The sequence below is a fragment of the Numida meleagris genome, chromosome 1 (genome assembly GCF_002078875.1).
Source record: "Numida meleagris isolate 19003 breed g44 Domestic line chromosome 1, NumMel1.0, whole genome shotgun sequence".
Lineage (NCBI taxonomy): Eukaryota > Metazoa > Chordata > Aves > Galliformes > Numididae > Numida > Numida meleagris.
The window spans coordinates 64,965,891-64,980,309 of NC_034409.1; the positions used below are offsets into that span (position 1 = coordinate 64,965,891).

General features: G+C 35.0%; 1 protein-coding gene across 6 annotated transcripts in view; it reads left to right on the forward strand.

The window, feature by feature from the left end:
* PIK3C2G (phosphatidylinositol-4-phosphate 3-kinase catalytic subunit type 2 gamma) overlaps window positions 1-14,419 on the forward strand; it is a 313,307-nt gene that overhangs the window by 235,571 nt on the left and 63,317 nt on the right. For all 6 annotated transcript variants that reach the window (XR_002436670.1, XM_021390880.1, XM_021390901.1 and 3 more), the window contains 3 exons: window positions 614-743; window positions 2,884-3,020; window positions 5,663-5,832. Coding sequence is in view for 5 of the 6 variants with exons in the window: in XM_021390880.1 (XP_021246555.1) it covers window positions 614-743; window positions 2,884-3,020; window positions 5,663-5,832 (437 nt within the window). In the remaining variant the exon portion in view is untranslated. The remainder of the gene's footprint in view (window positions 1-613; window positions 744-2,883; window positions 3,021-5,662; window positions 5,833-14,419) is intronic.

Sequence of the window (14,419 nt, forward strand, 5' to 3'; positions counted from 1 at the left end):
GATAGAAATAAAAGCAGGCCTTTTGTTTTCACAGACTGTTTATCCAGCTATCCAGCCATGGTTTAAGATAGTCTCTTCATTACCTCTTGTGGCTACAATTACAACCCCATTTCACTAAGATTATTGTTTAACAGACTCCATGGGGAGAGCAGGCACCACTGTTTGAAAATGAATATGAATTATGTCATGGATAAAATGTAAATTGATTATAAATTTCCCCTCAGCCTGCTGCAAACTCAAGTTGTGAAGCTTAACATTAGGTCAAATGCTGTCATTTTTGAAAAGGGATCTGGCATTAGGTAGACTTTAAAATGTAGCTATATTAGGATCCTACCTCCGGATTAAATTTTCAAACTTTAATAATTGCATAGGAATAATAAGCGGAGAGGCTGTTAATCAGAGAGCATTTGCTACCATTTCTATGGCTGCCTACTTGTGCCATCCATTCCATTCTCTTTTTGATGCAGAAAGATAACAAGCAAATTTGAAGAAAAACAAGAGGGGGTTACTGTAAAATAAACGTAGCTATTTTTGCATAGGAAAAAGTCCAAATTAATTATGAAGCTGTGTGGTATTGAAGGAGAAACTTGGATTTCTTGTGCTGTTTTAACAGATAGGCGATGATCTGCGTCAAGATATGCTGGTTCTGCAAATTATTCGAGTGATGGACAACATATGGCTCCAAGAAGGTCTGGATATGCAAATGATAATTTATAGATGTTTATCTACAGGAAAAGGCCAAGGTCAGTTTCAGTTTACAAAGATTATTCCTATCACATTATTCATATCTCATGTAAACAATGGTACAGAAATAGCCTTTGCTCAACTTTTATTTTCATGAATGTCCTGTTTATTGTTCCTTGTTAAAAAAAAAATTAAAAAAAGAAAAAAAAATGCTCAGAACTTCAGTTATTCAGGCCCTAAATTGTATGCCTGTATAATCCTGACCGTTCATTGCTTTCCAGAAGTACAACCAAACTTATTGAATTGTGCAACAGCCTAGGCTAGAATTTTGTAAAAGCTTCAATACCATCAGCTTTCACCATATCCTTAAAAGCAACTTCAGATATCAAAAAGAGGGCCTTGGAAAAAATTGACTATAGCTACTAAAGTTTTAATCCAGTGTGATCCCATGAAGATGCTTAAATGAACCTAGAAGCTTGTGGCTACAGAAGGTACCTGTAGACAAGTGATGACAGCTTTGCAGTGTTGAATTTGAAATATTACTCTTGTGATTTATGCTGCTTACGGCAGGCCTGACTCATCTGAAAGCTTTATTTCTCTCTTTTATGGTTGTTATAGTAGAGCTGTAGCAGGGATGCCAATTGCCTGCTAAAAAAAATTACTGACAGCAAAAAGCTTACTATTTTTCACTGCCTCTCTAAATGTTTTACTGAAAATATTCCTTTCACAACAGAAGACTGATCTATTCAGATTATCTTCTGTAGAAAATCTACCAAAAAATAAAAAATAATAATAAAAAAAATGATACTCATTTTTTTTCTGCAAGCCTCAAAGAGAAAACGAGAGGATGAATGATCTGAAGGGACTATGAGGAAGTACAGATAACTTCACACATGGGGCAGGTGGTTAAGATGAACTGAAAAAGACTACTGCCTTCTTTCCAGAGGTTGAATTCAAAGCCTGAAGACTTCCACTTCAAAGGCAAATAACACAAAGAATATTACTTCTGAATACAGTATTATAGTCTCTCTGATATACTAACACTTAATTTGATTTTTGCCAGGAAAGATATAGATAACATCTGCAAATAATATTCTGTCTGATATGTTCTTCCTTTCAGTACCATTGTAGCAGAAAACCTCTCAACATCTCAGATTTTCCCCACAATGTCTTTCCTTAATAATAATAGAAGTGTTAATATAACTGATTTACAGTTAATAATCAAGGATAAAAGGACCAAGTGATGTGCATACACATGGTCATACAGAACATGTGCAAAAGTACACTTGTTTACTCAGATCCTCCAAGTCCTGGGCTAATATCTTGCTTTGTGGACCAGCTTTTCCACTCAAGGGGGACAGGACATGGTCATTGTGTAGTCATGGGAACACAGGAATCATTTAAATCTCAAGCAAACACAGATAAGTATAAAGCAGATAAAGCACTCTGAGGATACCACTTTCGAGGTATGGCATTGTAGAGAAGCCTGTCACCAACTGAATTCATTAGAAGTCCTTCCTGTAATGCAGAGTTGCAGAGTGAGGTGCCAGGGGACCAACTACAGGAACAGCGACATAAGGCTGGCAAGCCAGCTCTCACATCCAAATAGGGAATTAAGTACATGCAGTGGGGACATAAGATTCAAGTAAAGCATTGCAAAATATTTGGCTTCTTCTGCATTTTGAAGACCTAGTATATGTCACCTTGGATCAGACTAATCTCTGCACTATCTAGTAGTATACTGTCTCCAGCTGTGATCAGTATAATATACTGCAGAAAAAATGTCTGTAGTATTCTTTACAATAAATGCATATGAAAGAACTTTATTTTCCATAGTAAATATCTGATCAAATTTTTTTAACAGATTTTTTGTTTGCACACGTATTATACCCACTTTGAATCTTGTTGGCCTTGTTGGTACCTTGAAACAGTTATGTATGCAGTGTTGGTACTTGTGATTTTATTTCTTCATGGAACTGCCATTTTTCACTGCCTGTCCTTTGTTTTATTGTCTCTTAAGACAAAGAAAAAATTAAATCTTGATCTATCTTCTTGATTGAATGCATTATTTTATAAGCTCCTGAGCATGTATTTTTTCTGCATGGAATGATCCAAAAATATGCAAACGCATTGGCCGTCTTCATGTTTTTTTAAAGTTGTGGGCTTCTCTCTCATGTGACCTCTTTTGTATCTGATTAGGATTGGTACAGATGGTGCCAGATGCTACCACACTAGCCAAGATCCACAGGGAATCTGGACTGATAGGACCATTGAAAGAAAACACAATTAAAAAATGGTTCCGTCATCACCATCGTCTGGAATCCAGTTACCAAGAGGTAACATCATAATGAACCTTATTATATATTTCATCCTATGTCATGTGAAACAAGAAATCATAATGACAGTATGCAGCAAAAACAGATGACTCACACTCAAGGCAAACAAGTAACAGGCATAGAAGCCAGGGAATTGATTTAAATTGCCATTCTCTTTCTAAAGAGATACTGCTCTGGACCAGCTGCTTTGTAATGCTTTTCCTATAAAAACACATCATAGAGGTGTTTTGAAATAGAAACAGTAAAGTGAAGAGAATCTGAAGTATTAAATTTTGAGCTCTGAGATATTTTTTTAGATCCAGCTCTTGAAATACTTGATTTTATATAAATAATGCAAAATCTTAGTGGGTTTCCTGTATTTGAAACTAGCCACGGCAGTACTAAGTTTTAGAAAGCTGTTATAGAAACTGCCTAGTCATATGATACATAAGATCAAGCTTTTCACATCACATTGTGGGATCCCATGTAATGCATCTGTTTACATGAAACCAAGCATTATTAATGAACCAAGAAACCAGAAATTTTATTTATAAAAGCAGAGATTTCCTCTTGAAAGGAATTTCTATTCTTTCTTTGTTGATTGAGCATATTCTAAGGCCCATTAAAAAGTTTTTACTATTTGTGTTGCTGGGACAATTTTTGATTCCTTCTCCATGCCAGCAGTAGATTAGTAGCCAACATTTTAAATTAATTTTAAAGGGAAGCTTTGGGTGTTATCATTTTGTAAATGAAGTGCTTTTTTAAAAGTTCATTAGTAGACTGATATATAGCGTAAACGTGTTCTAGTTATTTCAGTAGGATTTTGTTCATCCATATTTTCAATAAGAACATTCAAATTCCTAGTATATCATGTAGATTCAATTAAACAGGAACAATCCATACACAAATAAAAACAGAAAAAATTTCATATGTTTATAGCGTAACGGTAGATGTGCAGCCAACATTTGGATTGAAAAGTTAGTTAGCTATTAGTTATTGACTGAAAACCTGTTTTCTTACTGCTGCTACTCTTTGTAAAGTATCATTAATGTGAAATATTATAAAACCTATTTCTACTCATTTTCTTTTGATTTTTTTAAATATATAATATGCAGTCTGCTCTGATTGCATAGGGCATGCACAAAATTGCTGCTATATATTCACCTTGCACCTGCTGGTGAATTAACCTTTCTCTTTTACTTAGTAATTTTTTACTCATACAATACTGTATTTAGGGTGCTCAAAAAGCTTATGCAGAATAAGCTTTAATATCCTCATTTTATGGTTGAGTGAGCAGAATCACAGAAAGCTTAGGTGTTTTATCCAAGGTCATCTAAGTGGGTAAGTAGTACTGTTAGACATAAAATTCACCTGAGTCTTGTGCTGTGGCCTAAGTGTTCCACAGTGCTGTCATCCACCGTATCAGCCATTGCAGATGTCAGCCTCAATCTACATGGAAATCTTAAATGCCTGAATAATGATTTGCCTTGTCTCATGTAGGTTTCGTCTAAAAACATGATGATCACAAGTAAGGATTTTTTGCAATTCTGTGTAAATGAATCACATTGTGATCGATACCCATAAGAAATTAAGACTTTTGAATAAGAACTGCATTTACAGTTCTTAAACTGTAATAGATAAGATTTTTTTTTTTAAGATGAGAACTATTCCTTTTTTTCTGGGGTAGAAGACTGATCATGATTTTAATCAGAAATAACTCTAGAGAGGATGCGGAATGCATATGTCGTGAAAGTGATTGGGAAGATTCTTCTAATTGGAGAAGTCTGCAGTTGTTAAATACTTCTCACAGAACTTGGCAGAAAACAGAACCCACCTAAGGGTGTCTGGTAAGCAGATCAGCAGCTTGCACTTTTTCCTCCGCCATTTGTAGACATATTTTTGGCAAAAAGCAGTGCCACAATGTAGTACTGTAAAGATTGATAGGATAGATCTGAATGAGTAGAATAACTGGGAAAGTACACATCTCTGCTATGTAAAAGTGCTCATCAGTGGAGTAGGTTATATCAAATAGAAAAGCTAGACTGGTTTGCAGTTTAATCATTCTTTTGGTTTTCTCTGCATGACATTTGGTTTGAACTCATAGTCTATTTGGATTTGCAGATGCTGTGCGCAGAAAATGATTTAGCCTTTGTCATTTCGGTTCATTTCTGTAAAATGGAGTTGAATGATTTGGGCTGGGATAGTGTGAGACTTGATCCATTGTAATTTAATGCAGTTGAAATGTGGAGAGAAAAGACCCACGTAGGTACAGAACAATTGAGTAAAATAACCCACTTCTTTACAATGCAATTTATAAAATTAATAGATTTCTATCTTACTTCTAAACAATTTCTTTTACAATACAGATGCAGACTACTGCACAGAAAATCTAAGCTTCCTGACAATAATCTTACTTTTCTTAGGTATCTTTCACCTTGAAAGTTTTCCACAGAATTCCAAGCATCTATAAACCACATAATGCATAAAATTGTTGTTGCAATGTAACTTTGAAATTTCTGTATTACTTGTTCTTTACCTATCCTAAGAACACCTGTGTTAAAATGTTAGCAACATTTGTAGAACCACATTTTTTTTATCATTAGCACTGCAAAAAAAAAAAAGTCGTCTCTATTTCTAATAAGTTCTTTTGTTTAATTAACTAGGCAATAAGGAATTTCTTTCATTCCTGTGCTGGCTGGTGTGTTGTCACCTTCATTCTAGGAGTTTGTGACCGACACAATGACAACATAATGTTGACAAATGCTGGACACATGTTTCACATTGATTTCGGAAGATTTTTAGGTCATGCACAGACATTTGGAAGTATAAGAAGGTTTGTATCTATATTAATATATATAATAAATAGACTTAAAAAAAATGTTCTGAATACCCATTAAAAAAAGTACAAACAAGATCATGCTTTTTTTCCCCTAAAGTTTCTAGAAATTCTTTCACTTTTTCACAAAACATCTAAAAATATAGGAATGATTGGAAAGCTAACTAAAATGAGATGTTGGAGATCCCCTTCCAGTCTTAAAACCAAACAAACTAGCAAAAAGCCTTAAACTCTTGTCTGGTCAGAAACTTGAATTAGATTAACCTGAATAGTGAACAGAATAGTAGACTGGCCTATGTCAAAATGATTCTGCTTTCCGTTTTTTCTCTAACAGTGTTTCTATAATGAATCCCAAACCGTAGGTGTCTGTGACTGACAACTCCTTTGCCATATTGAGAGAATAAACCAAATTTTCCAATTAGACATGGAAAATGATTGCATTATGCCACTGTGGGTGAAACTGCAATCTTTTCATCATCTTTCAAAGATAATGAAGGTTAGGTTCTACTTTGCAAATATCCTGTTTTACTTAGACAAGACTGATTTTTCTGTTTGTATCTATCTCTGATGCCTATCCAATGATAAGCATAAGTAAAATAGTGCGATCATGTATTCTAGTTCCTACTGTGAACATGCTATAGGGGAGTTAATTGAGATGTAATAAAAATAGATAGGATAATTCTAGTGTGTACAGTACATGAAGAAACTGTTATATAGGGAATGGATGAATGATCCTTAATAATGACAAGATAAGTGGGGAGAATGACTTTCCTCCGTGTTTCCTAATAGTTTCCAGAACTAGTACTGGAATTAATAGTTTGAGTTAATCATTCCTTTTTTTTCTTTTGTTTTCTTACTTTTTTTTTTTTAAGCTTGCCTTTGACTATTTTAGACTATCTCTGTGTGTGAGACAGAAATAACTGTGGGAATATTGATATGAGGGAAGCTGATGAAGCTAATAAGTACTCCCTAAGCTAGACAGTCAAAAGATTTAGCTGCAGTGCTCAGAATTATCATCAGTCATTCAAGATATGTTCTTTTAATCCTACTTACTTGCTAGGGAAATAATAAAGCAGAGCAGAGCCATAAAAAGATACTCAGACACACTTAGTTAAATGTTGCATCCCTCACTCCAGCAAACCTTTTAGAGCCCAGCAGAAATTTTCTTGAGCAGTGTTTTCCCAAGAGCAAAGAATTATTTAGCGAAAGGTAGGACCAAAAAAATATAAGGCGACACACAGCAATCAAATTGAAGTAGAAGTTATATAATAGCAACAATAAAAGTAGATTTTAATTTTATTGTTTTACAGTTCTATCTTACTACACTGTGTAAATAAGAGTATAAAAATGACTTACATTGTAGTAACCTCCATAAACAGTAGCCATTTTTTCCGGTTTCTCCATGCAGTGTATTGTTTTTAAGCCATAAAATAAAATGATAATTGACATTTTGGAACCTCTACTTAATTCCCTCATGGTTCCTGAGAAAAACAAATACTCATACTTTCTGTAGGTTGTGAACATCATGGGTCTTCCCAGAACCTGTGTGCAGCTGAGCAGGTACAAGATTAATGACTATGGTTCTCATGAGCTGAATGCACCTTCAAGAAATGTAACATACTATTTGTAACACAGGAACACGGGCCTATGACATTTCTACTTTCCATAAATTTCAGGCTCACTCTGAATTTAAAACCCTCAGTACTATTTGTACCCATCCATTCCCACAAGGCAAATCCCGAGGTAGTTTTAGTCTCTACTTTTAACACTTCTTTATACTAAATTTTTATTTGAGTTCGTATTAGATTTTTGAGTTCTTTGCACTATCAAATGATTTCATGCTCCTAAAATAATACTGATAAAACAGCAACAAAATAATTTCAGATCTTCTGAATTATTTGTGCTAACCCTTAGGTTTTTTGTTTCTTTTTTGTACAGTAGATGCTATATACATGCTTGTGAAGTTCTGTAGGTAGCTTTAAAGAATGAAAAGTGTCTAATGCAAATCCCTAAACAAATAACAACAACAACAAACTATGCAAATGAATAAATTATTATAGCGCACTATCTGAAATGATAAAAATGGACACTCCTGACAAAATTTAGGAAGATACCTTTCTTGCAACAGCTATCCAGTCTGTTTTCAGTGAGTGCTTTTTGACAGTAACAAAATCTTATTCCTCATAAATCTTCCTGAGAATAGGTGCTCTCCGACATTCTGAATATGGAGCATTTCCTCTGATGTAAATAAAAATATACACAGCAGCTTTGAGAATCCCACACTGTCATGCATGGGCTGTGGTTCTTTCTATGAAATCCAATGTGAGTCTTCAGAGTGTCCTTTGAAGATGATGTAATTCATGCAGTCGTACTCATTCTTGCATTCATGATTGCATAACACCCTCACAACAGCTAAGTTAATTTTTCCATTTCCTGCCCCCATTTTTAAAAGGTGTCCAATAAACCTGCCCATTTTTGAGTTCAAGGTAGAAGGAAGTGGTTCAGCACCTACTGTTTTCAGAGGGAAGACTAATCAGGAACATTCTGTCTTTCTAGTTCCCCATACCTTCACAGAGGCAAATATCTTAAATAGTACAAATAACCTATCTTTATATGGGCCTTGGAACTAATGTTTCAGAAGAGTCTTGGAGGGAGACACATCTAACCAAAAGCATCATAAGAGAGCTTGGCAGAGGAATTATTCCCAAATTCCCACAGGAAACTTTCCTTTTGAAAATGAGGCTTCATTTATTTTATTTTTTATTCATATTAATCAACACATTTTCTTAGTGCTAATAAAATTCCACTTCTTTCGTTCCCCAATCCAGCCACTGCATTTGACCCTATGTTATCCTAAAGAACTGAATTGTTCAGGTACACTGCAAACTGTATGAAGAACTTTTATCATTTAATTTCATCTAACTGTCCTTTTCTTTCACTATTGACTATCCCATGGCAATCAACTTCTAAGACCCACTCTGGGTGAAACAGGTGTACTATTATCCAGGTAATCATATGGGAGTAAGGCAGTCATAAAACGGCATGGAAGAAGGTGTCAGGCTCGTGGCTGTACTTGCTACATTTTTTTTTTTTCTTCTTTTCAATGCTGACCAGTTCCTTTTAATCATTTCTTAATTGGTGAATTAGGCAGTAAGATATTTATTTAAATCCTGTACTAACTGAACTAGTCCAATCTTTACCAGTCACCTCCTTTCCACTACCAGTCACTTCCAGAACTACTGTTCTTTTTAAGTCAACTATATGTAGTCTGAAAGCTGATGGCAAGATATGGAGTAGTACAGCTCACAGCATACTATATATTCACATTGTAATAACTTGTGTCTGTTATTTTTTTAAATAACCAACCACTGACCTTTGTTTTCCTTGATATGAATCACAGAGACCCTCATCTTTTTGCCAAACTAATCCTCCATGTTGGTGGGGTTTTCCCAGAAGTTACATCTGCTGAGTTGGTTTTCTTCTGCAAAGTTAATTACTAGAGGCAATCTAACTATTCCACTGGGTTTTTTGAAGGAAGTTTCAAAAATATGGGAAAGTGATGTTTCCCACACTTTCTTCTTACGTCAGTAATTTCCTGAACTGAAAAGCGCTCAAGAAAGTGTGAGCATGTAGAAAATTATCTCTTCTTATTTAATAGGTAACACATTTCATTTTTAGTGTTAATAACTTCAGTGTTAATAACATTGATTTTAGTCTTCCTGGAAGAGTTTAGCTGAAGAAATGCATTCTTTTTAGGCATTTCTAAAATGTCAAAGGTGGAATCCATTCAGAAAAAAAAAGGTCAAAAAAAGTTCTATCTACATGATTATTTTTCCTACTTTTAAGAAAAAAAAAATGGAAGAAGGAAGGTAAGAATTTGAGATATTCTCTCTTTTTTGTTTTTGTTTTGTTTTTAAGGAGTACTACTTAAAGGAAAAGTCTAGAAAGTTGAAAAATAAATTGATATATAATCAAACTGTTACTTTGGGCTACCCTGTTTTGTTTGCTGAAGAAAATTCATTAGAAATGTTTCAGTGTGCCTGTTTAATAGTTTACTGTCTTCAGGTTAAATTCATTTCTCCAGTATGATCAATCTGAAGTTAGTTGTTTACGTGAAGTATAAAAGCCAGTATCCACTTTCAGCACTTCCTCTATGTTACCCTTCAAAAATCTTATACTGAAATCCTGGAGAGATTTAATTTCATGACTTAAAGCATTAGTATCCCCAACGGTCTTAATAAGATTATACAGGTGTTTAAAGTTAGTCATACACATAAGTCTTTGCATAAAGACCAAAAGGTGAAATATGCATAAAAGACATAAAGGTGAAACAATATCACCTGGAAGGTGAAAAGGCCTAAAGGAGCTTGAATTTATGAGGCAAGAAGTCCATCATTTCTGAAGTTAGGCACCTCTACTTGCCATAAGTTAAACACCAAAAGCACAAATCAAGACCGAGCAGTACAATTTGCAGTCCTGAGTTTCAGATGCATTTCTGTTCTCTTTGTCTACTTTGAACACTGGCGGTTATTGTTGCTGTTTTGATGCTTTCTCTAATTATCAATCCTGAATAGTAGTTTGTGCCTTTCTAGTGGGCATTTATTTTCAGTAATAGCCTCTTGTGGAGAGCATTCAGTTTAAGCTTTATGAGTAAATTATATTCGCTGTCCACTTGGTATTCTTGATTTAATTTGTTATCTTTTTCAAAGTACTAAGACTTCAAAAGACTTTAAGGAGGGCATGTTTTTTTTTTTTTCCCCATACAGTCTCTGTACTGATTTGACCCTGTCCAGTTCTGTTCATCTAAGTGCATTGTTCTTCTGCTCTATGGGGTTCCCTGGAACCCAGTTCCCATCTGTCATGACTCCCAGTATCCACCCTAGCTTTTCATTCTGCTGAGTCATGTCATTAGCTACTTTCCAATCTTTGGGTATAGCTGCTTTCCTGAAGGAGCTATCATGTATTCTTGGCAACAGTTATTTGGGCTAGATAAACTATTTGATGCCATCAGAGCCACCAGTGGAATTCCTTCCACTTTGCAAGATATACACACAAGTTTTTTCATACACACAAGTTTTTTCAGTGACTCTCTATCACTTTCCTATTTCAGAGATTTCATTTTCCCCTCTCTCCTTCTCTTTTTTTCTCAGCTACTCCATGAATTTCTGTAGATCATGACTCTACAAACAGCAAGTTTAACAATAAAACAGAAATAAATGAGAAAAAGACACGATATTCACTTTGATTGTATGATTTTGTTATTCTTTTCAAAGTGTAACTCTTTACAGAGACATTTCCTCTTTCCTCCTCCCTCAGAAACATTTTATTGTAGCATCTGTTTCTCTAAAAGCATTCTACATACCTATTTATATTCAGGGAGTGCTGCTCTCACACACAGTCTGTGTATATCAAGCAATTTTAAATTAATCTCTGTAGCTTGGTCTTGGTATCTATTTCTGCTTGTTCTGCATATTACCTCTTTGTCCTTCATCCTTAAGTGGAAAGCATACTGACATATTTAATTCATGTTGGATTTCATCCTCTGCTCTAAGAAATTTCAACTTCTTCATCACTGATTTATCCTTCTGTTTTTGGAATACAAAACTCCATCAGACATCTACTAACTTTTCCAAATAGTCGTCTCATACAGAAAAGACCTGTTAGCTGGTTAATTAGCCAGTGTGAGATATAAACCCAGTTTTTTTAAGGCATCTTTCAGGTCTTGAGATTTAAAATCCCTTTTTTTTTTTTTTTCACTGCTGAGAGGCAGTCATAACACAAAAAGAAGTTGGGCAGCAATCTCTATTAACAAGAGGAATTGCCACAATCTCCTTGTGAATTAACTCTCAACTATTCTATCCATATGGTTAGTAATAAATTCCTAACAGACCTGGAAAATGTGATTGTCGTAGAAAATGATATGAAGCATCAGGAAAGCTGTACTAAACACTTTCAAATACTGGTACTGAATGTAAAGTATATAAAGGAATTAAATACACCTTAAAATTGTTATGCAATCTGATTGCTGGTGACTTGGAGTACAAGCTGCTTTGTATGTGTTTCTCAAGATTAGGACCCTGACTTGAAGCCCCAGAATGTGCCTGGACACAGTAGTGCTGGACACGGTAGTGCTTTTAAATTAGTCCATGTGAGATGCAGGGTTGCAGCCAGGAGATATATGTTCTTTGAGTACATCTTATAGGGAGAATCTATTTGGGGATTCTTCCAAAGTATCTGACTGTACAAAGTGTTTGAAATTCTGATGTACGTGAATAAATTCTGTGGTCAGATTTCAGCATAACTAGTGGTCACAGTAGAGACTGGGAAAATGCAGCCAGTGTGAAAACCAACAAGAAATGACTCAAACTAGTTTCTACTTTCCCATCATGAGTCTGTTGCCAGTTTTCTTGTGACAAGGCAAGGTTCTAAATGAGTCTCTGATGGCAATACACGCTGCAAACATTAGGTTTACATTGAAAACTGTGACCATATCTAACTTTAGCTGACCATATTTGTCTTACCTATACTGTCACTTTGCATAGTAATCCTATGGGAACAGATGTACTCCAATTTCCATTTCAGTAACTTGACTTGGCCCACTGTGAAAGGCGTTTTAGTTAAGTGACATTATTTTGCACTTGAACAGGCAAAGGAGCACAGATAGTTACCATATCTCAGTTTACATGGGGAAACTGGATGTTAACAGAATGATAAATCAGAGCCCTTAGCTTAAGCGAGGATTTCAGCTTGCTTTCCACCGTATCAGTTAAGCATGATTAAATCTCGTAACCAATGCAATTACTGGCAGACACAGATGAATATTCTAGAATAGGCTAAGTTCAGTGTATGAAATCTTACTTTTATTACTGACCAAAATAGTGGGTATGTCTAATATAGACACTTTACTGGGAAGCTCACATCAAGATTCTAACAATCAAAAATAAAAGTAATAACAAAGTTGATATCAAGAAGAAGAAATGTAATGAATAAATAAGGTCATAGTGGTTTAAGAACTGTCCTCAGTTGCCTAAGAATTCCAGAAGGTCTCTTCTACAATGAGGTTTCTGCCTCTAAAAATTGATATTCATATAAAAATGAGATGAGTGAAACTATAGTCAGAAGGGAGGTTTCAAAATTGCAGGTAGAACTTTTTATCCAGTAGATATCTCAAACAGTAGTAGAAATAGCAGAAAATAGAGTTAAAACTTTGTTGGTATAGATTTCTAGTCCTTTGGTTGAAGAATGGAGGTCAAAAATATTATATACGTGTAGTTTACTTGAGCTGAGAATGCTCAGACATTTACTTCAGTCCTGTTTACCTATGATCTTGTCCAGTTGAATCCTGATAACCTCCCAGGACAATCTCTCTGGGCATCCTGTTTCAATATTTAATTATCCTCGTAGTGAGTAGTTCTTTTTTTCCATTATGGTCAGTCAAAACCTCAGCTGTTTCAATTTAAGACCTTTGTCCCTTATTCTTGCCAGGCTCCATTCTTTTCATAGCCTCCTATAGACATTAAAATATTGCTATTTGGTCTCCTGAAAACCTTATCTTTCCCTGGGTAAACAAGCTTACTTCCCTCAGCCTGTTCATTGTTTTGCTACTGTCGTATTAGTTGTTCTTCTTTCCCTTCATGTTCACTGCCAGTTTTATTTCTAGTTGAGCTTTGGTTTTCCTAACACCATTTCTGCATGCCCAGGTAGAGTTTTTTGTATTTCTGTCCTTGCTTCCACCTACTATATAAGTTTTTTGCCTTTAAGCTTAGTCATGAGTTCCCTGTTGAGCCAAGTGAGTCTCCATCTGTGTGTTACTGGAAATAAAAGCTATCAAGAAAAATACTCAGGGTAAATCTCTCAGGAAAAAATACATTCTCTTTTATTGATTTGTGGTGAGTTTTTTTTTTTTTACTTGTGGTTTTTTTTTTGGGCGGTGGTGATTTTCTTTTTCGGGGGAGGGTTGGAACTGTTCAAAACTTGCTAATTAACTTATCTCTTTTATTCCATTCTAAAGCATTGTAATTACTTTGACAATTGAAATTTAGATTGTCATTTTGTTTAGACATGGATGTTGTATGTCAGTTTTTGATGATTTGTGAAATAAAATCTCAGCAAGAGACTTTTTTCACTCTTCAGGAGCGGACACTTATGTGTGGAACAGTTTGCAATATTTCTTCAGTAAAATAAACAGAAACTAGAAAAGTTTTCTAAACAAATCTGAACATAGATTTGCAATACAAGCCAGTGATACTCTAAGTGGTAGCAACCATAACTGAAGTTGATGGGAAAATTGCTGTCATGCCCAGCAACTGAAGTATTTAAGTTTTATAAAAAGTGCAGAACTGCTTTAACAACCATTTATGGAAGCTATCTGCCTGTGTTTCATTGTCAAGATGGAAGGATACACCAAGTAACATATCATAAAGTTTGTGAGGTGACTGACATCTTCCAGTATTTTCTTTAGTAACTAGTATGCTGAGATAGAGAATAAGGTTGTTGACTGTTTAGGAGATACCTATACAAGATCTTTTGACCCTGCTAAAAGTTGGAGTTAGCAGTGATGGATAGTTTTTCAGAAATGTATCTG